Genomic DNA, 24,654 nt, shown 5'->3' with positions numbered 1-24,654 from the left:
AGGTGAGCCAAGATCATGCCATTGCACTCCAGCCTGGAAGACAATGCAAGACTCTCTCTCAAAAAAAAAAAAAAAAAAAAGGATAGCACACAAGAGCTCTGTGAGGATGGAACAGTTCTGTATCTTGATTGCAGTGGTCATTACATGAATCTCTGGGTGATAAAATAGCATAAAACTATATACACGCTTTATACCAATGCTAACTTTCTGCTTTTAATATTGTACTATATTATGTAAAATATAACCAATGAGAAAAATGACTGGAGAGTATCAGCTTTCTGTGACTCTATCATTATTTCAACCTAAAAAGTTTCTTAAGAACAAGTTAAAACAGAACACACAATACGATGTTATGTGCCACCAAAAGTTAGTTTCTCATGGGGGACTTCAGTTCCAGGTTATGATAGAGAAGCTGGTACTGAACTAAACTTTCACTGAGTATAACTATAAAAACTAGTTTAAGTAGAAGATTATTTGAAGTCGCTGAAGAGCAACCAAATCATAGGATGTGATGGACTTGCATGCAATATACTGAATTGAGATTTCACAATCAAGACAGGATCTAGTTAAAAAAAAAAAAAAAGACAGGATCTAGTAAAAGCAAAAAACTGCAGGTATTCACATGAGACCTCAGAAGAGTTATACCTACTAGGAAGGGCAATATGGAGACAAAAAAGCCTCAATGAGATGACAATGATGTGCCCATATGCTACCTACCTACCAGAATAAAATTAATGTTTTGTGGAAGAAGATAACATCATCTAGAACCTCTATATCTTTTCTTACATTATGTCCAATAAATTTAAAAGTACCATTTTTGCCAGAAAATAAGACCAAATATCTGAAAACCAAGAGGAAGAAAAGGAAAGAGAAACAAACGTAAATGTGATACATGTATTATGCTTATTTATTACAATAATAAATATATTTGAAAATAGATGAAGAGGAAGAATGTTACAACAGAATTTGAATCTGGAAAAAGAACCAAATGTAAATCCAATTACTAAAAAATAAAACAGCTCAAAATTTAAGAATTCAGTAGATGGACTTACCAGCTGACTGGACAAAGCAAAAAGAGATTTATGAACTGGTAGAAAGGTCAGTGGGAAATACTCCAATTGAAGTACAAAGAAAAAATAAAAGGAATGAAAATACAGAAAAGAATGTAAAAGAGACATGAGAAAAAGGAGCAAAATATCTATCATCGGAATCCCAAAAAGAAGGGAGAGAGAGAATGAGGCAGAAGCAATGTTTGAAGAAATACTGACCAAGAATTTTCCAAAATGAATGAAAAATACCAAGCCTCAGATTCAACATACTCCACAAACCTCAAGCAGGATAAATAGAATGAAAATATCACCTTTAAAGGAAAACAGTGAGACTTACAGCTGACCTTCCAAAGAGAAATAATGGAAGCCAGAATTGCTGGGGGTGGGGTCGGGGGTGGATCACCAACAACTGCCAATTCCATACGCAAACAAGGAGAAACACAGATGTTTTTAAACAAAAACTGAGAGAATATCTTGTCAGTAAACACATCATAAAAGAAATCTTAAGGTAGTTCTTCAGACAGTAGCAAAATGATCCCAGATGACAGCATGGCAAGCAGGACGACGGAAAGGCACTAGACAGTGTAACATACAAGTAAATCTACATGAATTCTGACTGTTAAAGAATAATAATAATGTCTTAAGGAGTTGAAGAGAGAGAGAGAGAGAGTGTGTGTGTGTAGAATTAAAATACATAGCCAGAAGAGCACAAAAAGAGAGGATAAATAAATTTAAAGTATTATATAAACAGACTCACATTTCCAGAAAAATATAAAAGTATTCATTTAAGGTAGATACTAATAAATTAACGATATTATAATCTCTAGTGTAAACACTGAAGGAGTAATAAAAGAATGAATAACTCACAAGCTAATAGAAGCTTGTTAATAAATATTAATCTAAAGAAAGGCAAAAAATGAAAAAATAAATAAAATAAATATCATAGTTCAAACTGCTGTAACAAAGTCCCACAGACCTGGTGGCTTATAAACAACAGGAATTTACTTCTCACCATTCTGGAGGCTGGGAAGTGTGAGATTAGAGAGCCAGCATGGCCAGGTTCTGGTGAAGACCCTCTTCTGGGTTGCAAACTGCCTGCTGTTTTCTCATTGTGTCCTCACATGGTAGAGCAAGAGAGCGCTCTCATCTCTCTTATAAGGGCATTAATTGCACTCATGAAGGCTTTACCCTCATGACCTAATCATCTACCATCTCCCAATACTATCACATTGGGGGTTAAGATTTCAACATAAGAATTTTGGGGGTAGGCACAAACAGTCCATTGCACTAACAGAAAAAAAAACAGTAAAATCATAATTCTAAACTCATATTTTTAAGCTGCATATGCACAGGGTAAGACTCCCAATACAAGGCAGAATTCAGCTGCCAAACACAACAAAAACAAAACAAAACAGCTTAGTAAACCACAGCAAGCATCATAAAATCCTTGATGAAATTCTCTTAAGTTTTCCCTGAAACTGAGGGAAAGGATCAAAGATCTGCTATCATGTCTTCTAGTCAGCATTTACAAAGATCCTGGGAAGTACAATGAGGCAATAACAAGAAATGAAAACTGAGAAGCAAAAAATAAAATGGTCAGTATGTACAGATGACATGACTGGGCATATAGAAAATCCAAAAGAATCTATAAACTATTAGAATTAATAAGTGAACTTGGCAAGGTTACTAGATACAAGGTCAAATGTAAAGTCAATTATATTTTTACAGTCTAAGAAACAATTTTTTAAAGATACATTTGCATTGACATCAATAAACATCAAATACCTAGAAATAAATCTGACCCTCAAAATGTGCAAAGTCTTTCATGGAAAACTAAGTGCAAATACTGAGAGAAATTTTAAAATATCTAAATATATAAAAGAAAGATATACCATGTTCATAGATTGGGAGTCTTAATATCGAAAAGATGTTAATTCTTCTCAAACGGGTCTACGGATTTGATGCTATTTCATTAAAAATTCCAGCAGCTCATCTTGTGGAGATTTATAAGCTAATTCTAAAATTTAAACTGAAATGAAAGGAGCCAAGAATAGCAAAGATAATTTTGAAGACTTAGAGCAAAGTTAGAAGATGAACACCAACATATAACAAAACAGCAAAAATCTGGAGTTAATTCAAAAGTTATAAATTTGGAACAAGAAAAGACAAATAGACCAATGAAATAAAATAGAGTCAAGTAACAGATATCCCTGCTTACAGCCACCTGACTTACTACCCAGGTACCACTGCAATGCAGTGATGAAAAGGTGGCCTTTTAAATAACTAGTCCCGGATCAATTGGACATCCATAGGTGGAGGGACTGATCTCTACCTCAAACTGTAAACAAAATATCAATTCTGAGAGCACAGACCTAAATATCAGCCTTAAAATAGTAAAGGCTGCAGAAGATAACATGGGAGAACAGCCTTTGGGTAGGCAAAGAAGATACAAAAAAAAAAAAACACAAACCATGATTTAAAAAAACTGATAATCTGGACTTCATTAAAGTGAAAAACTGCTCTTTAACACTAACAACATCAGTAACAGAGGGGGGAAAAAAGCAAGAGTGTTGGAAAAGATATTTGCAACAGACGTATCTAACAAAAGATTCCTATTCACATCATATAAAATACTCCCCAAAAGTTAATGTTTAAAAAAGACAATTCTGGTCAGGCACCATGGCTCACGTTTGTAATCCTACCACTTTGGAAGGAGCACTTGAAGCCAGGAGATTGAGACTAGCCTGGGCAACATGGTAAGACCTCATCTCTACAAAAAATTAAATTAGCTGGCATGGTTGTACACTTGTAGTCTTAGCTACTCGGGAGGCTGAGGCAGAAAGAGCCCTTGAGCCCAGTAGTTTAAGGCTGCAGCAAGCTATGACGGCACCACTGCACTCCAGCCTGGGCAACAGAATGAGACTCTGTCTAGAGAGATGATTAGATAGATAGATAGATAGATAGATAGATAGATAGATAGATAGATAGATAGATAGATAGATAGAACAATTGTATTTTTAAAACAGGCTAAAGCCTGAATAGGTATTTCACAAAAGAATACAGTATATCCAAATGGACATTAAAGATACAAAACAGGTGTTCCCCATCATGAGTTGTCAGTGAAATGCAAAATTAAAATCACAATGAAACCCTCTATACATCCACCATAATGATTCCTACTTTTGTGAAACTAACATTTACTAAGTACTGCTAGTGGAAATGTTAACTGAGTCAACTACTTTGGAAAAGTGTTTAGAAGGCTGAGCATATATATAACCCAATCAGCAATTCTACTCATAGGTATATATCCAGCAGAAATGTATACATACCCTTATTTCAGGTGTTCACTTAAATATTTAAATCTTTCATATTTGAGAATATTAGTACCAGCTTTGTTTTTATTAGTGAAACCAGAAACAACCCATTGTCTATCAACAGAATGGATAGATGAATTGTAGCATACAGCACTAAGCCACCAGGAGCTACAACATGGATGCATCTCTGATATAAATGAAGCAAAAGAAACTAGACACAAAAGAGTGCATATTGCATTGTCATTCCATTTGCACAAAGTGGAAAAACAAGCAGAATTAATTTATTTTTCTGGAAGTCCATAGAGTGGTAACCTTTGGAAAGGCAGGTAACTCCTGGGAGGGGGTGCTAGAGAGGCTTGCAGGTAATGGTAACATTCAATGCGTTGATGTGAGTGGTAGTTACACAACTGCGTTCACACTGCAAATATTCATCAAGCTGTACGCTTAAGATTTATGTACTTTACTATCTGTATGTTAATATATTACACTTCAATTTTTAAGTTTCCTTTAAAGTTACTTAAGAAAGATTTAGCAGGGGAAAAAAACAGTCTATGAAAGGCTAATAAATTAGTGTTGGTAATAGTTTCTTGTGGGCAAGGATTATATATCCCATTATACCCATGGAGTTAAGTAGAATGCTTTGCATATAACAGGAATTTGGAAAGGCTAAGGACATAATCATGATAATGGTAGTAATCATATAATTTTATATATAATTTGTATTTCTGTGGATACAAATATGAGAGCTTTCAGCCAGCATTTAATCTTCCTTGTTAATATCCCTATGAATAAAATAGAAAAATGTAGACTGGATGTAGAGAAATGTAGAACTGATTTGACACAGACGTTGAAGGAAATCTTACCTGGTTGGCCATCAGATTCTAGCCTCAGCACCTTCCGATTTAGGAGTCTTATTAATAACTATGTGGAAAACATTATAAAACACAAATGAAGAAGAAGGCTTTAAGTATAAGTCTACAGCACCCCACAGACACCTGACACACAGGAGGTAGTGAGTATATATATCTTTGCTGAATGAAAGAATACACATATATTGGAATCACGGTTCCATCCAATACATTCATAGTATTATCATGCAGTAAAAATTATCAGTCATGGTCAATCCAATATTTATGGCATTCTTCATGAACTGGGACAACCACAAAGCCAATCATGTAGCTAAATAAAAGTGAATACTTGAAAACTTATTAATGCAATCCCCAAATAAATACATGGCCTTAGTCTCCCATAACTTACAGTAGTTTTTCTTCCTTTCCTCTTATGAAAAACTGTTATACTCTCAGTATTTCAGTTTATGGCACAGAAGAATCTTATCAAAAACATTTCAGCAATAATTTTTCCCTGCCCACAAAAATAGGCTGGATTTATCTAACCTTAAAAATAGACTCCATTTATCCACAATATCAGGGCCCTTCTTGGAAGCTGTACTGCTAAGTGATGCAGAGTTCTCGACTCCTGGTGGTATGAACAACAAGCAAAAGAGGGTGTCATTACTCATTTCCTCTCTTATGCAAAGATTTGCAAGTCCTTCTCCTTGATTTATTTACCAGATTCTGTTTGGGTCAGATTTTAGTCTGCCCCATTATTCATGTTAGATGGCAATGGCATCATCATTATTAACCCTGAGATTTTAAAGTCCATTTCTGTATGCTATTAAGGCATCTGAGTTATACACAGCCCCCTCTTAACAAAACTGTGGGCTTTAGTTTGCCCATTTAGAGGGAAATGCGGAAATGATCTCTGTTCCCTCCCTACTGTGTGACTGCATGAAACTGGTGTCATTTATGGAATCGCTGATACCATTCTCTACTGACATTCAGGTCCTTGTTTTAGGCCTGTCCAGAGCAATGTTTTTGTTTGTTGTAATGTACGCCAGATTTCTTGTTCTGCTAGACATGTGAAATTCAAAAAAAAAATTTCTGCAGAAAATGTCCTAGTCAGGACCAAAACTAGAGAATGTTCAATGAGCAGTAGATATGGCAGGTTTTTTTTATCACTCTACAATAAAAAATGTGAGGTGCTATCTCCCACCTTCTAATTGCTACCTGATTGTTACTGAACACCCCCCCAGCCCCCCGCCCCTTCTCCAGACCAGCATCTCTAAGCACCTTAACCAGGTGAGAAGATGGTGAAGTCTCCGGGGAGGAAGGAAGGCTGGTCTCAAGCTTCTGGGCTCAAGTAATCCGCCCCGCCCTGGCTCCAAAAGTGCTGGGATTACAGGTGTGAGCCACCACGCCCCGCCTCCAAGGAAGATTCCTTTTGAGAAAGTCTTATAGGCGCTCATTCAGAACACTAAAGAGATGAAGATATATGCTCTGTTGTTAAGTGTAGACATTTGTTGAAAGCTTTTACTTTTAAATCAACGGTGTGAAGTATGGAACAAATGTGGAATTTACACATGTAAATACTGTATAAATTTACTGGTTAGATTTTTTTGAAAGACAGTGCTTTGCAAGCAACAAATTATATGTACAGCATAGTGCCAATTACACAAAAATGTGGAGAAAAAAACTCTCAAAATATAAATTGCTAATTTTCTGAAAAATTACTGGAATTTTCTTAGCCAGATCCTATCATAGTAGGAGAGCTGAGGGCAGTCACTACCAGCAGAATCATTCTGTTTCCTAAGATATTTCAACATTTTCCCCTGACCTGAGCTTTCAGAAAATCCCTCCAATATATCCCTAGGCTATTTGCTTAATAGTATACATAATTACCTATATAAGCCCTACCTTCTTTTTGAGTTAATAGCTATGAGAAAAAGCCCACCAGCAATATCAGCTTCTCCCATTTGTCTTAATGAGACATGCTTGCTTCAAGCCTAGCTGGATTATTTCATCACCAAACCACTGCAAATTGCAAACAAAACACGCCCAGCTTTGAACCAACAAAGCTTTATAGAGCTCTAATTTTAATTATCAAAAGGTCCCTAGCAGAAAATGAAATGATGCAAAGCTAAACCAAAGGCAAATGAAAATCGTATGTGCTCTCGAATTAAGAAAAGCAGTAATTAGGTATCTGCAAAGAGAGGCGATGCATCAGCTTAGGCGTGTGCCCAACAATGGTGATGTGTGTTGGTGGGGCTGGGGAGCATCTCTATCCCATCTTGTACTTAGGAACTTGCAACATCAATCACCCCTCCTCCTCTACAACCTTAGATTATGGTCTCTTTCATGAGAAAAGAAAAGCATCCCTAACTTTTACCCTTCCTCCCCTTTCAAGCTCCCACCTCCTCTCTTCCTCTTCAGCACATGGGGTGAGAAGATCGTCTATATCATCTGCCTCTATTTACTGCTGCTCTGTCGCTTCTGGGTCTCCGGCAATCGGGAGTCTACTTTTAACCTCCTCGCAGAGACTCCCATAATGATCACATCAAAAGTCTCCTCAGGGCCAGGCGCGGTGGCTCACGCCTATAATCCCAGCACTTTGGGAGGCTGAGGTGGGTGGATCACGAGGTCAGGAGATCGAGACCATCCTGTCTAATGTGGTGAAACCCCATCTCTACTAAAAATACAGAAAATTAGCCAGGCGTGATGACACACACCTGTAGTCCCAGCTACTCAGGAGGTTGAGGCAGGAGAATCGCTTGAGCCCGGGAGGTGGAGCTTGCAGTGACCCGAGATCACACCACTGCACTCCAGCCTGGGCGACATAGCAAGATTCCATCCAAAAAAAAAAAGAAGTTTCCTCAGTCACCTTCCTCTGAGCCTCTGTTGCTGACTCCTCTACATGCTCCTCCCAGATCATCTGGTCCATTTTTGTGGTTTCTCAATCACACCAGTGGCCTCCAATCTGCCTCACTGGGTCACTCCTCTCTCCAAAACACTAAATCCACACTTCTAGCTTTGTGCCTTGAATTCGGCTCCTACTGCTGCCATAATAACGTATCACAGACTGGGTGGCTTAAGCAACAGAAATGTATTATCTCTCAGCTCTGGAGGCCCAGAGTCCGAGATGGGGTCAGCAGGGTTGGTTCCTTCCGAGGGTGGGAGGGGGAATTTGTTCCATGCCTCTCTCAGCCCTAGTGCTCCTTGGCTCACAGAAGCAATGCTCCAGTCCTTACAGGTGCAGTGCTCCAGTCTTCACAGGTGCAGTGTTCCAATCCTCACAGGTGCAGTCTCTAGTCCTCACAGGCGCAATGCTCCAGTCCTCACAGGTGCAGTGCTCCAGTCCTCACAGATGCAGTCTCTAGTCCTCACAGGTGCAGTGCTCCAGTCCTCACAGATGCAGTGCTCCAGTCCTCACAGGTGCAGTGCTGCAGTCCTCACAGGTGCAGTGTTCCAGTCCTCACAATGCAGTCTCTAGTCCTCACAGGTGCAGTGTTCCAGTCCTCACAGGTACAGTGTTCCAGTCCTCACAGGTGCAGTGCTCCAGTCCTCACAGGTGCAGTGTTCCAGTCCTCACAGGTGCAGTGTTCCAGTCCTCACAGGTGCAGTGCTCCAGTCCTCACAGGTGTGCTCCCTGCGTATCTTCACACCATCTTCCCTCTGTGTGGACCTGCGTCCTAATCCCTTCTTGTTAGGAGGGCACTAGTCATATAGGACCAGGGGCCACCTTAATGGCCTCGCTTTCACTTGATTCCTTCTGTAAAGACCCTATTTCCCATTAAGGTCACATTCTAAGGTCCTGGGGATTAGGATGTCAACATACTTTTTAGGGAGCCATAATTCAGTCCATAACATATCTCAAAATAAATACATCCAAAATAAATCCCACTGCCTTCCCCTGAAACCTCCCCTTCCTCCTGATTTCCATATGACCAACACCATCTGAAGCTCAGCTTTGTCTTTTTCCTCTTCTTGTATCTAATCAGTTACCAACCTCATAAACCCTTTCTCCACTGTGTCCTAAAGCTCCCGCTCCTTTCTATTCCCACAACTACCACCCAAATTTAGGCCCGAATTCTCTTGCACCAGCTCCGTGGTGACTGTCTCCTAATAGGCTTCTCAGCTCCGGTCCCGCTCTGATCTCTCTATATCTCAATTTATCTTATAAATTGCTGCCCCATTAATCTTTCTAATGGACAGCTCTGACCCATTTTTCTCCCTTGAGAAGGAGAAAAAAGAATAACTTCCAGGGCCCCTTTTACCTTATGAATTAAGAACAAATCCCTGACCCTGGTCTCAGGGCTCCCCAGTCCCCCCAGGATGACACAGCAGTACTCGCACGTCATCTCTCTCCCAAACGTGTCACCGTGCTTCCCGCCTTCGCATCAGGGTCTCATCAAGGAAGGGAACGGCACTCTCAAGGGTTTAACTGAAGAGACGTGAATGAGGGATCATTTACCAAGGTGCGGGCTGGGAGCGTGACAGGATCCGACAGAGGTGGGACTTCTAGGGACCAGCAACAGCGGGAAACTGTCCTCAGCCCTGGATCTGAGCCAACAAGGAAAGGAAACAGTGCTCCCGGCACCATCTAGAGTAGGAGCCTCCTGAACATAGAACAGGGCAGAGAAGGCTGGAAAGTGGCCCTGGGGATGGGGAGACAGAAGAAGCAACACATGGCCCCCACTCACCTTCCTCTTTCATCTGTCCTGTCTTCCTGCCCTCCCCACCCAAATTCAGCAAGATCCCACTCATTTTTACTTTAGGAGGCATAGTAGTGATGTTGAAGGTAACTTTTTTTAAAGTAAAAATACTACTCAAACAAAGACAAAATGAACACATCAAAGATTTTATTTAATTTCTTCATTAAATAACCAGTGTGGTATCACAGCAGGTTCAAAGGAGACTCCAAAGGACATACAAAGGTATCAGCCCATCAGGAAGGCTGAGATGAATTTGCTTGAGAAGAATAAACCCACTCGGTATCTACAACTGCATTCTAGTAGACACAATTTGCATTTTCTATAATCAAGAATCAACAGTTCAGGAATCATTACTATCAGTTTTCCACAATTTAAGAGTAGTAAGATAGCTCCCAGACAAGTGAAAAGCACAGATAACCTAAATGGACAAATGTGATAGGACAGCCATAAATCATTCCTTATAATCCAATTTACAGTCTTTTACCATTTTTCCTGACAGATGGAGGGAGGGGGGAGGGGGGAGGCGGGGAGGAGAGAAGAGGGGAGGAAGGGAGGAAGGGAGGGAGGGAGGAAAAGGGAAGGAAGGGAGGAAGTGATGGATAAAGGGAGGGAGAGAAGGAGGGAAGAAAAAGGAAGGAAGGGAGGAAAGAAGGGAAGAAGGGAGGGAGGGAAGGAGGGAGGGAGGAAGGAGAAAGAAGGGCTTTGGCATCTGAAAACCCTGGGCTTGCCAGCAACACCACTTACTCATTAATTGCCCTTGAACAAGTCATTTCACCTCGCTGCAACTCAGTTTCCTGATCTGTATTAATGCAATTAACCGCTTTATAGACTAAATGGATTGTTCCAGGAATCAAATGAATTGCAGCTATCCTGTCTGAGCGGAATAATGGGGGCCAATATACTTGTCCTTTCATGTTCCTTCACTATAAAGGGGTTAGACCCTGATCCCTGAAGTTCCTTTTCAATCTGAGAATTCTGTGACTGGAAATGCTGTGTCCTCCACCAAGCCTTAGATAATGGTACTCCTGGGACACGGATCCCTCCCTCCTCAACATCCTTTCCTCTGACGGTTTTCTGATTGTTATGTCCACTGTGTAGTAGAATATTTGCATTTTCCTTATTCCCTATCCCACCCATAGAGACAGAATAAGCTCTTTAAAGGCAGGACAAGCTTGGATATAAGTCCAGCAAGAAGCATGGCACGTAGCAGGCAGTCCACGAACATTTCAGAATGAAGGAGAAGAGACCAGGCACTGGCGCAGGAAGAGGTGAAATCACAATTGTCTCTTGTCCTTCACCAGTTTCCGTATCCTCTTTGGTGTGAGTAGGGCTGACTCAAGTCGGGCTGACTTTGCAGGCTTCTGTGTGATGCAATTCTTCATGACGGGAGCAGGACATTTAGACTTAATAATGACACCCCCATCTTCAGGAGATGATGGCCCCTTCCCTGTCACAAAGGGAATGGCAGTGAAGCTGAAGTTTTTACGCTTCTCTGACAGCCATCAATCAAAAACGTTTCATCTCAGCTTTTCATTTGTCTGAAGAAGAAATGTTCTCCTGACGTTTCGTTGAACCTACAAGCCAGGACGTGTAAGCTGATCATGACTCCCAGCTGTGGGCACTGGCCTTGGAAACATGTCATGACAGACATGTCCAAGACCAAAGGGGACTAATGGGATAGTCTAAAAAATAAGAAGAGATGGGTTGGGCGCAGTGGCTCACACCTGTAATCCCAGCACTTTGGGAGGCTGAGGTGGGCGGATCATGAGGTCGAGATCGAGACCATCCTGGCCAACATGGTGAAACCCCAACTCTACTAAAAATACAAAAATTAGCTTGGCACGGTGGCGGGCACCTGTAATCCCAGCTACTCAGGTGGCTGAGGCAGGAGAATCACTTGAACCTGGGAGGCAGAGGTTGCAGTAAGCCAAGATCACACCACTGCACTCCAGCCTGGCAACAGAGTGAGACTCTGTCTAAAAATAAATAAATAAATGAAATAAAACAAGAAGAGAGGCAAAGGGCATCAGGGATTGGATCCTGTGTATGCATTGCGTGTGTGTGTATGTTTCTGTTACATTTTTCAAGTGCCTTAATCATCCTTCAATATGTTGTTCTTCCCTAAAAGGAGAGAAAAAAAAAAAAAAAAAAACCCTGTTCTTGCCTACAGGCTCATAACTGTGACATGCTCCTGAAGTACAGTTCTTGAAAATATTGTCCTTAAAAAAACAAGCACTTTGAAACATATTTTCATCCCTTAGCCCACTCCCCCAAATGTCAACTGTTTCAAAAATAAAATGAATCAAAATTTCCTGAAACGCTACAAAAGAGATTTTGGAGCACTTTTAGAGATCAAGGCGGCATTTCATTGAAACTTTAATTCCTGCCTTACATGTTGTTCTATAGTCTGGATTCTGCCTTTCATGTTATTTTCATATTTTATAATGAAATAGAATCTCTGCTTTTACCACCATTTACTTCACCATTGGCCATTTACTCCGTGAGTTTTGGAGCCCAATATCATGACCACATCCATCATCTCTTCACCTTTTGGACCCTCTGAATTTTACACAGGACACAATCCCCCTAGAACCATAAGCTTACTGTTCCCAGGTTGATGCATATAAGGTTTCACTGTTTGAGCATCTGAACTCTACGGGAACTATGGCTTCCACCTTCATGGTATCTCTTAGGTGCCTGGTATAATGCTACAGACAAAAGAGGTATCCCGTTCACACACTGCATTAAGGTACCCTAGTAAACTGCATACAATTACCCTACTCTGTATTTATTATGTAAAATACCATCTCATGGAATCAGTTCGATGCAATTCCACAAACATTAAACACACAGCCTGCAAGGCTCTGGTAGTGTAAGAAATTCACATTTGATATTATAAAGTAACTTCCTGAAGGCAGAAGCAGGGCACCAAGTTTCCCTCTCATTTTAAAATATGTCCATCTCCAGCAGAAAGGGCCCCTGTATGGCAAGATTAAGTGAGAGTTCTAGAGCCAGCCTGCCCAGGTCTGAAACTGTCGCTCCACTGCCTGTGTCTGCAAACACTGGGCTCACGTCACTTCTTTGTAGGTAGCTACCTCTGAGGGATTTTCTAGGGATTTCATGAGAAAATACACATGCAATGCTTAGAACAGACCTGCCAGACAATTACATATCAATGCACCTACAAGAAATAAAGTTGCCAACAGCAGTAGGTAGGCCACAGCGTAAAAAAGCTCTGATCTCCTGACTAGAAATGGTTACTCCTCAGGCTGACACTGTATTTAAGATCAGAGGAACTCCTCTCAGCCTGTGGGACTATTCAAATGTGCCTTAAGAATGCCCTGTACAACCTCAAAAAGACATGTGGACACCATTGTTCCTGAATGCTGAGATGGTACAGGTTTGTTGCTGGTCCTGCCACTATCAAAATAGCATCTCTCACAAGTAACTCACTCATGAGCCCCCAAGGAGAGAAGAGAAGAGGAGAGGGGAGGGGAGGGGAGGGGAGCAGAGAGGAGGGGAGGGGAGGGGGAGAGATAGAGAGAAACAGAGAGAGAGAGAGAGAGAGAGAGAAGGGGAGGAGAGGGGAGGGAACGGGAAGGGGAGGGAAAGGGGAGGAAGGGGGGAGGGGGGAGAGAAAGGGAAAGGGAGGGAAGGGAAAAGGAGGGAAGGGGGAAGGGAGGGTAGGGAAAGGGAAAGACAAAGGGAAAGGAACCATTAAAATAAAAACCCCAAAGCACTGGAAGAAATAACAGAGACCAACAGACAATTCACTGCTACACATGAACTAATTTAACTGAATTCTACACCACAGTCAAAATTGGTGAAAAAAAAATATGGTGGAATATCATTCATTTGTGCACATGTGTGTGTGTGTGTGTGAGACCGAACTTTCCTCATGTAAAGTTTCTTTGATTATGAAATAAATATAAACTCTAGCAAAAGCTAAAAGAATTTAAATCATAATTGCTTTTATTTTGAAAACCAGAAACCTGCTGTGGAAAAGAAGAGAATACAACTTCTAGTGGCTATCAACTCAGTGTGCTGTTCGGCTTCATTTTAACAATATCCCAATTGACTCAAGACTAAGGATATCATTTTTCCTGTAAGCTTTCTTTTTCTTTTCTTGATCTTCTCAAAATGTATCATTTCAGTTTATATCTTTGGTTATGCATTAAATATGAGTGAAATTCATGGGTTCCCATGTACATTATGAATCAGATTCTAAACTCAGGAGGAAAGAGAAACAATTAAAACTTCATTAGAAGCAGAATAAATGTGCAAAAACTCTTAAAATACCAAAAATGTTAAAGGAAAAAAAATGCTTGCCATAGTAGAAAAACAAATTGGCCACATTGAATTGTTCCTTCCTCCACAGTGATGAGATGTGTGGGCCTGTGCCTCTCCCTCAGTGACCACATGTGGGTTTCCCCTGCACGCTAAGAACCACGTGTCCCAGGGAGCAAATGTGTCCTCGTTCCCGCCTCAGCCCTTCCCAGACTCAGGAAGGCCCTGCCAGCCTCTGAGTTCCTATACACTTTCTCCTGTTCCACTCGCTTTCTTCTGCATCTATCTTGGCTCCACAGCTAGATTTCAGGTTTTCTTCCAGTAAATTGGCAGATACTCATCATCGGTTGGTGGGTGGTAAGTACCTGCACCCAGCCATCCAGGGGAGGTCTCCCTGGGTTCACGTGTCAGTGGCTCCTCTCTCTCTGTCCCCTACTTGGGTAACGAACATGAAAGCAATTACGTGTAGGTCCTCTGAACACTCCGTCACTAACAGGGAATGCCTTGGGCTTCCATTTCATTGCAGCAACACCACTACAGAACTTTTGCAAAAGAAACCAGGAAATACACCTTCCACATGGGCTTTGAGGCTGACTGTAACATTCTGGGAAACCCCAGAAACATGGGCCACTTCTTCACCAGCCAGGGAGAAGGTAACTATGGAAGCCAGAGAAGTACTTCACGGCTGGGACAACAGAGAGGATTTGCAAACAAGCTCACTAGGAGTTCAGTTACTAAATGGATCCGAACCTAAGTAGTCCCTAAGAGGGCTACTGACATGAGAGAATTCTTCTCCTAGCTCCTTCTAAATGCCTGTCTGCAACCTTCTCTTATTGTTAACATCTCCTCTTCCCTGAAAGAAAACCACCCATCATCAAGAATCCTGGCTCAAAGCTTGTTGTCAGCTTTCAGGGCCTGTAATCCACCAGGATGAGGATTTCCAGGGACCCCAGGACCATTCAAAGCTTTTCTTTCCAGTCCCAGGGTGAGATTTTGTTATGCTCATCCTGCGGAATGGTTTGAGTCTGGTTGACCCTAAGACTACGAACATGACAATGGAAATTACCGCAAGTCCCTCTGAGGAAACAACCTCCCCATTTTACCTCTCTCAAACAAATCTCTATCTCACCCCACCAGCCCCAAGGTCACACAACCATTTGTTAGCAGGGTCCTCATCCTAATGTTCTTCCCGTGATTAATAAAGAGGAAAGTAAGGGGATGAAACTGATCCACTGGACACTCTAACAGTGCCCCTGGAAGTCACCTCACCGCCTGACAGCTGCTCATTTGAAATACAGCTTCTGACTCTAAACCAGTATTTCTTTTGGGCAGCCCCAATCACTCAGACTCAATTAATCCTTAATTTATTCCCTTACTCTCCTTTGTTCATTTGCTCTAGTGACTGTAACTTCCCTCCCTCTAATTGCCTTCTCCGGGTGTCCCCTCCCACTGGACCTGGGAGCCACTGCGGCCTCCCCAAGCAGCAATCATCACCTGGCCTCTCTCGCCCTACACACCTCCTGTGTCCTCATCTCAGAATTTCACCCACCAACCCTCCTACTCTTCTGCTTCTAGAAGAGCTCTTACCTCTATTCTTCCACCCCCACTATCTTTGCCTACTTCCTTCATAGCAGGTTCCTTCTTTCTGCATTTGGATGCATTCAAGTGATGTTCACATTAAACTGGTGGGCAGGAGGATCCTTTCTCTTGTCCTGATCTTCTCCTTGCCACAAGATTTCTCTCAAGTCTGTCCTTGTAGTTAACAGTGCACCAAGCATCATGGGAAACCGATGCCCAACACGGTCCCAACTCACCCACAGAGCATCAGGGTCAGAGCATTCTCTGACCATTGCCTGAGTTTCCCAATCAGTTCCATATATTTTTTTAATTATTAGTGATAAATGGTCAGAGAAAGGTAAAATCGGAATTGGTTAGAGTGATCCAAGAAAACTCTGTGTAGGATGAAAAGCATAAGAAAGGTATCAAGGGGCAGATCATAAAAGGCCAAGTAGAGAAATTAGACAGGATATGCAAGGATGTGAGCTGAGGCTGGGAGACAGACACGAGGGTTTCAGGAGGACTAAAATGGCAGGAGGATTCTAGGTGGGTTGCCGATTTGTTGCAGGAGGAAGGATGACGAAGGTTGAAATGAGTACTGGGATCAGAACAAGAAGCTAACGGAGTATGAAACACATCGAAATCTGAGTTGGATTGCAAAGAGAAACACGATGGGCTATGATGACAAATTAGATGCAGAAGAGAAGAAAGAGAACTAGACAAATGCATTGAGCCACTCCCATGAGCCAGGCACTGTTGTTCTAAGTCTGTAAAGCCAGGTACTAGTGGATTCCAGCCTCAGACTCAGGTCTTCTGAAGGTTAGGATCACACTGGAGCCACAGCCACAAACGGCAGTGCCACTGATCAGCAGAGACACTAGGAAGGAAAGTCGCTTAGGGAACCGAACAGGCAATGATGTCAAGCTGGTGTTTCTGGGGTCCGAGAGGCAAGAGGGAAGTCTAAACAGAGGCTTGAAGTGAAGGCCCAGGGCTGTCGAATCTGCGGTGGGTTTCTCCTACAAAAAAGAGTCGCTTTGGGAACATTCCTTTCATCTCTCTGGCTCTCAGAGCTGGATGAAGTCATTGTTAAGTCTTTTCAAACTCTGTTATTCAAGAGATCCCAGATTTTGTGACACAGATAAGCTCATGAAGGCAGAAGAGACAGAACAGGAAATAGGACAGAATCTTTTGGGATAACCACACACTTGGAGTAAAACAAATGAAAAGCACCTGGAAAAAGCATGATCAGAAATGTAAAAAATTACCCAGAAGGTACCATGTCCCCAAAGTCAAAAGAGTAGCTTCAAAAAGGAAAGTCAGGATAGTAGAGCTTGAGAAGGAATCTAAGGGAATAGGGACAGAGAGGGACATTTAGACGTGGCAAGGAGGGAGTTACTGGCAACATCCTGGAAAGTAGATTGAAGAAGGAAGAGAAGCTAGATAATTACATGGAGAGGGGTACAAGCAGTGGGAGACCACTTTTGGAGGAGGGGAGCAACCAAATAAGGTATCCGGGTCAAAGACAGACATTTTAAGATGGGAGAAATTAACAGGCTTCAAGATAAACCAGGAGTAAGTGGATACGGAGGCAAAAAAAAAAGGATAGAAAGGATGGATTCCAATCTTGGCTTCCAGGACCAAGATTCAGGCCATGTGAGGGACTGTAACATTAGAAAAGAGAAAAGAAACCTCCTTTTCACTGGCTGGAAGGACAAGAGGACAGATTTGGAGACAGAACTCTATGAAGGTCAAGTTAAGGATAAAATGGAAAAGTGGGTTTAAATCTACTCTATAAAGAATGACGTGCTGGTAAACCTCCTTTCTGGAAATTCTTCATAGATTTTCACATACTCTGCATTACTAAATGCCACTAACTTGGAGTGTGACACTGGGCCAAGTCATTGGCTCTCTGAGCTTTTGTTTCGTTACCTGCAATATCAGAGAGGCATGGGGTGGACAGGGTAATGTTTTCTAAAGGCCTCTTCCTACCCTAATGTTTTGGGGTTTGTTTATGCATTTTTCCTTCTGATTGTTCCATGCCATCCTCTATATCTTTCTTTGCAATTACAGCTGCAAACCACTTCCCTACTTATTTGGAATACTTCCTTAACATGCTATGCATATAGACGGTGTTCAACAAATGTTTTCTGAATTAATCTAATTCCCACAATGTCAGAGTTTCAGGAAAAATGTGTGCTTCATCACCTCTCCCTCTCTCCCAAAAGCTATCTAAAGAAGCACAGTCACCCAGTGCTGCTGGAGTCCTTCCTTGGGTAATTCAGCCGTGATAAAAACACTTATCTGAAGCCAAAGTACAAATACAATTGAATGTCAAATAAATTAGTGCCCTAAGCGTTTTAGATCTTGCCCTTCCTGCCAATGTGTACATGCTAATTTCTAAGTTAAAATAAAATAAGTCTGATGATGTAAGCCTGGGTGGGCTTTCCATCAGTTCCTTGGGAAAATACCATAGTGCATATCTATCTAAAGCTCCTCGTAGCTTCATTATGAAGGGAGCAAAAAGTGCGAATTTCCACTGCTCATTCCATCTTTTCATTTGTACTCTGTGACACTCCTACAGCTGAGAAAACTGACTTGGTATTCTTTTGCTATAAACCTAAAACATACTTGAACAGCAGATAAAGAAGCCTTTCTCTCCTGGAAAGAACACTATTAGCCTAAGATTTGAATTTTAGTCCTCGTTCTGCACTGCTGAGTACTGACTTCATACCATTAACCTTCCTGGACCTCTACAAACTAGGGCTGAGTATTCCCATCCAACCTACTATGCAGTGTTGTACACCGGCATCTATACTGCATAATTGTCACTATTTGTCGATGAGTATATTTAAAGATGCTTCTTGTCATTGTGGAACAAGATGTATGAACACTGAGAAGAAATCTATAATGAAATACTTCATTCTGCAAAGGAAGACAGGAGGAAGACCGTAAGCATTCCTATCAGGATCATTTTTACAGCCAGGACTAAGCTTTAAGTCTCAATCTATGGGTAAATACAAAACTACATGACACAGTACACCACAAGGGTAACTCAACTGTGCTTAGACAAATGAAAGAAAGACAAAGTACTCAAAAAAAAAAAAAAAACCTTGACCAAGGTCATTTTATACCATGGTTTTCCTAAAGTCAGAAGAATATCTTCTATAACATTCTGTATGATTGTTTGAAAAAAGAGGACCATAACGAAAAAGATGCATGTTTTTAAATGCCAAATGACAGTTTGTTGCTACATTGGTAAGTTAATAAAACCTTTAAAATAAAACACACATTCCAAATCATGGATATGTTTGGACATGACAGTGAATGAATCCATTACAAGCTGACAGCTTATTTTATGATAGGATTTTTCTCTCATAAAATAAGTGTCCCAGCATATCCAGAGTTTACACAAACATATTTTCAATCTCTCTCAAAGATAAACAGACCCAAGTGGGCAGGTTTCCAGCAGATGGGGGAGCCACTGAATCAATGATCATTCATCTACATAACTATTTGGAAGGAATGTGAGCCAACTCGACAAGCAGCAGCAAATGGAACAGAGATGCCAGAGAGACGGGTACAAGCTAAACAGTGACAAACCCCTTTGCAAATGAGGAATTAATTTACAGCAGCATACATAACTCACAGATACAGCCCATTAAAGATTTCACCTCTACTTCCCTTAACAGTGATCTCACACCTCTTCTAAAAAAAGAAAAGCAAAAAAGCTTTCTGTGGACAGTGGTCAAAAAGATGCCTCAATGTGCTGGGGTGCTGAATACAAATCCAATAGACAATGACCTGCTTAAGATAATAATCCAGATGTTCTAATCAGAACATATGAAATGTCGCATCAAATTCACAATTACGGTGTCTTAATGACTGTTTTTCTTTTTCTATGCAAAACAGCTTCATCCATCACTATCAAGAAGTCTTCCATCTACAACTGTTTTATCAAGATGTACAGATTCCTAATACTCCTTGGGCTGTTTGCTTTAAAAAAAAAAAAAAAAGAAGAAGAAGAAGAAATAATTCATATTGACAAGCTTGCACATGACAGAGAAATAAATGCCCTCAGAAAAAAAAGAAGCGACTTCAATGTGGGAACTATACTACAGTCTCCCCATTATTAACCCCATCAGCATTTCTGAACCACCAACATTCTCAGGTTAAGAGAAAAAAAAAAGGGGGTGGGGGAGGGAAGGATGGAGGGTAATGGATGGAGAAGCAGGCAAAGGATTTGAGAATTTCCATACGAAAATTGGAAAATTGTGAGGAAAGGCATGTTTTCCTTTTAGATGTTAATGCTACACCAAAAAAAAAAAAAAAAAAAAAAAAACAATCCCCCTGCTCCACTGTGCCACCTCCTTCAAGGTCATTTATCGTCAGCACAACAACCTACGGATGTTTTATTAAAAGAAAAATCCCAGCCTGGGACTGCCAGATCTCTACCCAGGACCCACTTATCAAAGGTGCTGCTCTAGCTGACAGGCAGCTGCTGAGTGGCACAGAGTTAACATTACTTTATATGTGCAGAACCTCATCAGCCAGCACGTTCCCTCGGTCCCCATTAAGCATTCTGATAACACCAGCTCCATGAGCTCGGCTTAACAGTTAAGCCCGCAGGAAGCCCTTGAGTGCATGAAGCCTACCAAAATGTCCCAGCTAATTTTAACCCCACAGAGTTTGATACGAATTGATTGAAAAATTATACAGCAACCGTATTTGTCCACCTGAATAAAACAGTCCTTAGTTTTGAGAAAAATCTAAAGTGGTGTTAATTACTTAAAAAAAAAAACCCTTATAGTCTATTTTCTATGAAAAAGACAACTGTATTACTAGCAGGCTTATACACCGTGACCAAGGTATTAGTGAAGAGGCTCTTCCAAACCCGGTCTTGGGCCAACAGTACTTCAAAAAGCATATGCAATGGTGCATAACATGCAGCTATCAGACTGGATTACTATTAGGTCGCCATCTGATGTGGACCCTGGATTTTTATCCTTCCCAAAGCTTTCTCCCAGTCCGTTTAATGCACAAAAGAGAAAAAGACAGTCGTTTACAACGTTCCTTTGCAAATTCGCTGTTTTCATATGTTTAGTACCCAAATACATCAAGACTACTTTCACACCTAAAAGTTAATATTCCAAAATTCCACCATCTCTACGATTTTCTGTGATTATAGGTAACTGTAACCGGGAAGTGGTTTTTTTGTTTGTTTGTTTTGTTTTGTTTTGTATTTGTACTGCTGAGGAAAGAAGTACCAGCAGAAGCTGCAGTTCTAGGTTGGGGAAGTCTGGGGAATCCTGCAAGGGAACATCCTTCGGGAAGGAGGACAGAAGTGGAGAAGGAACGACTGAAAGGATGCTAACTGGGTTATTCTTAGCATGAAGTTAGGGCATTTTCTTTTCTGGAGAGGCTCTCCAGTCCCAGCTTGGAGGTGTGCAATGCCTCAGCCTGAAAGTATCTGCAGTGTTCGAACAAATGAGAGAAAGGAAGGAGCAGTGCCAAGAGGTACTTAAGGAGAAAGAATTGTATTAGTGCGGAGCCAACCTTTCCCTGCCTGCCACCCAGCGTGGGGCAGCCACCCTGCCCTTACACTTACACTTACACACACACACACTTTGCTTCACTTGGCATGCAATAAGCCAGCATTTAGAGAACGACACGTTCACGATGTTCTCCCCACCACCACCCGCGCGCGCGCACACACGCAAACACACGCTCGCTTCCCATGCCTTCCACGCTTTGCAAGCGGTCACAGCACCACCACGGATGGCACCAGCCCCGGGAACCGCGGGGACCACGGAGGTGACTCCTCCTCCGCTTTCGCAGCACCTTGACTTGGGGGAAACCTCCGCGCAGCGTCCTGCACCATCACCCCCGCCCCCGGTCAGCTGCGCCGCACGCCACACGGAGTAAGCGAACCAACGTCTTCGCTCCGTGACAACGCGCGGGTCCAGCACGAAAGCCCAAGAAACCTCCCGGCGGCAGTATTCCCAGAAACAGCCCGAGTTCCCGCCGCTCCCCGCGCCCCCACGGGCCACCCTGCTCTGCACCCTGCCCCCGGCCGCCCGGGAGGTCCCAGCCGTGCCACCAGGCAGGCCGGACCGGCCGTCCCCTCCTCCCCCGGTTCCCGCAGCTCCGACGCTCCTGTCCCCGGTGCCCCGGGTCCGAGCCCGGGCGCCTGCCGCCGGCTAGCCGCGCTCCATCCTCTAGCTTTCCACACGCGCGCACAGACACGCGCCCTTGCCTTCCCTCGCCCCAACACGCACACCTGCACACACTTGGTGATGCCCGCTCCTCCCGCATCCTCAGGGGGCACCCCTCGCCCCGCCCGCGAGTCCCCGCTGCCCGCTGTCACTCTGCCCGGACCCCGCTAGTGGATGCCCTGACGCCCCCTTCCCCTGACAGCACACGCGACGCACGGCGCTTACAGTTCGCAGGAACTGGATCTCGTCTTCGCCCTCGCCCCCATCGGCCATGGTTCCGCGCCTCCTCGCCGGGGCCGGCTCCCGAGCCCCGCGGAGCTCGGCGGCGGCAGCGGCGGCCCCTGGCGCTGCCTTCTGCTTCTGCTGCCGGGAGCCGGGGGCTGGAGGGGGCCGCGCTGCCGGGTGCCGAGCGCCGGGCGGTCCCCGCCTGCAGAGCGGAGGAGGAGGCGCGGACGCTCGGGAGCGGGTGGTCGAGGCGCGGGGCCTCCCTGCTCCGCACTGTGCGGGAGGAGGGCGGCCCGGGCCCGGAGGACGCGGGGAAGCAGCCCCGCAGCCCAGCCGCGCTCGCTGCCTGCAGCCGGCGGTCCGCTCGGCCCCGGCTCCTCCGAGCAAGTGCGCGGAGCCAGCTGAGCCGGGGTTAGTGCAGCGGTGGGGGTGGGGTGTGGGGGCGGGCGGGGAGGAGCTCGGCGGCTCCCCGCTGCTGCAGGTAATCCGCAGCCCGCTCCTCCGGGCCGCCAAACCCGAGGCCCAGCGCCACTTACTGGCTGCGCTGGGAATCGGGGCCGGAGCGCACCCGGCGAGCGCACAGCCTCCTACCTGCGCCCCGCTGGGGTCCCTGGGCTCATTCCCCTGCCCCTTCCGAGCTTAAAACCGCCGGCACGACGCCCCTTCCTCCTGGACTGGGCTAGGGCACTAACTTCCACGGCACTTCGGATCGCACGGAAGAATGATATCTTTCACCTGGGCGCACGGGGTGGCTAATCTCCAAGTAGAGATTACCCAACACCTGGTATTTTAAACGTGGATTACCTCTATTCATGATCAAATGGGAATTCTTCAAGATCTAGTTTTAGTGTACCATGCTTTTCGCAGATAATCGATGCAAAGTGCACGGTTTTGGTGCACAGAACTTTAACATTCAACAAATATATAGTGAGCGCCTATGCCAGACAATGTGGTACAAGACAGACCCAGAAGTGTGTAGTCTATATTCCAAGTGCAAGCCTTAATTCAACAAGGAATTGCGGTAAAGTATGGGATACTATCTATAAGTCTGAACCACTGGATGGGTCTAAAGTCAGACTATGCTACCCATTATCCTCGCTGAGAGAAGAAATTCGAGCATTCCACCGCAGGTAGTAATATCTTGCTCTCGCAATCCTCCATGCAATAGTCTACCAAATGCCTACTTAACAAACGGCTATGACTAAGAAAATACAGGGTCTGAGACAATTTGGACAAGAAAGAATTTGTCTCTTGTTCCTAGTCCACAGCGCTTTCATTTATCATACTTAAAATAAGTATGTGCAAAGTAAAGTTTTCAAATGTCAGTACTACAGAGATGCAGACATTGTAAAACAAGGATTTTTGCGTCCGTTTACCTACATCTTACATTCTGCGGCATCTAACTCATTATTAAAATCGACCACTGAGTTCTATGCAGTTTATATTTTATTTTTAGCATTCATTAACTTTGTACTTACTGGGGTAGGTTTTGTAAATTTCCAGGAGAATGACAATATGTGTATAAATACTCGCTGTCCGTGGTAGAACTAGTAATGTTCTGCCCTATCTCATGGAAGTATACCAGTCACCTTACCTAAAAACTTGACGTATCCCTGTAGCCATGACGACTAACCAACTCTTAAACCATTATTATTTATGTGAATGTTTACTCTTACGAGTCTCTAAAGGAACAACCAGTGAGCTCCCAAAAAGTCGGGTAAGAGTCCTCCATGAGCAATGACTATATTCTGAAATTGGCTCCTGATTTAATGTTAAATGATTTGATCTTCCAAATTTAGAACGTATCAAATTGACGTTTTAAAGTATTTTATTCAGAACTATGCAGAGACAGGTTTCTTAATTACTCCATTCTACCCAGATGGTAGGTAAAATAATATAAAAACGCTTACCACGTCTTCATTTTGGCATTTTAACTAGGCTGTAAACTGTTCTAGCAAGAGTTATGGTTATTATTTCTTTAGTTCTCTCAAGGTAAGTGGAATAATGCGAAATGGCCTAGACACTCGATGATTCTTATTCACCCCGTACAGTCTTCAACAGCAGGTAGACATAGAGCAGAGACTATTTATAAAACACACCGTGTATGTGGACTTTAAAACACAAAAATACAAAACTATGAGGTTTATAGATCTCTAGTCTGTTCTAAAAGTATAAAAATATGTTTGAGAATGATATACAACATTTATTTTTAAAAAGAAAACCAAAGCAAATATAACAAGTGTTTTAATACTGGTGATGGGCATATTGGTGGAATATTATTTTTGGTACTCTGATATTCTGTTATATTTCATAATTATATAACGAAATAATTTTTACAAGAAAGCAACTTCAGTGAAAGCTATGGAAACTTTTTACTTATAGCTTTTTTTAAAAAAATTTAACCCTTTTGGATGATTTAGTTATAATTCCCTAGTTTCTTCTTCTGGTGGACAATTGTAGTA

At 42.8% G+C, this 24,654-nt stretch overlaps 1 protein-coding gene across 3 annotated transcripts in view; it reads right to left on the bottom strand.

Moving 5' to 3' along the window:
• Window positions 1-22,584, bottom strand: part of RYR2 (ryanodine receptor 2) — a 790,171-nt gene extending 767,587 nt beyond the window's left edge. For all 3 annotated transcript variants that reach the window (XM_063708024.1, XM_063708025.1, XM_063708026.1), the window contains exon 1: window positions 22,193-22,584. In XM_063708024.1, the coding sequence (XP_063564094.1) occupies window positions 22,193-22,240 (48 nt within the window). In that variant the 5' untranslated portion in view covers window positions 22,241-22,584. The remainder of the gene's footprint in view (window positions 1-22,192) is intronic.
• Between the last annotated feature and the right edge of the window lie 2,070 nt (window positions 22,585-24,654).

This window comes from Gorilla gorilla, chromosome 1 (assembly GCF_029281585.2).
Source record: "Gorilla gorilla gorilla isolate KB3781 chromosome 1, NHGRI_mGorGor1-v2.1_pri, whole genome shotgun sequence".
NCBI lineage: Eukaryota > Metazoa > Chordata > Mammalia > Primates > Hominidae > Gorilla > Gorilla gorilla.
This window is presented reverse-complemented; position numbering and strand designations above follow the sequence as displayed.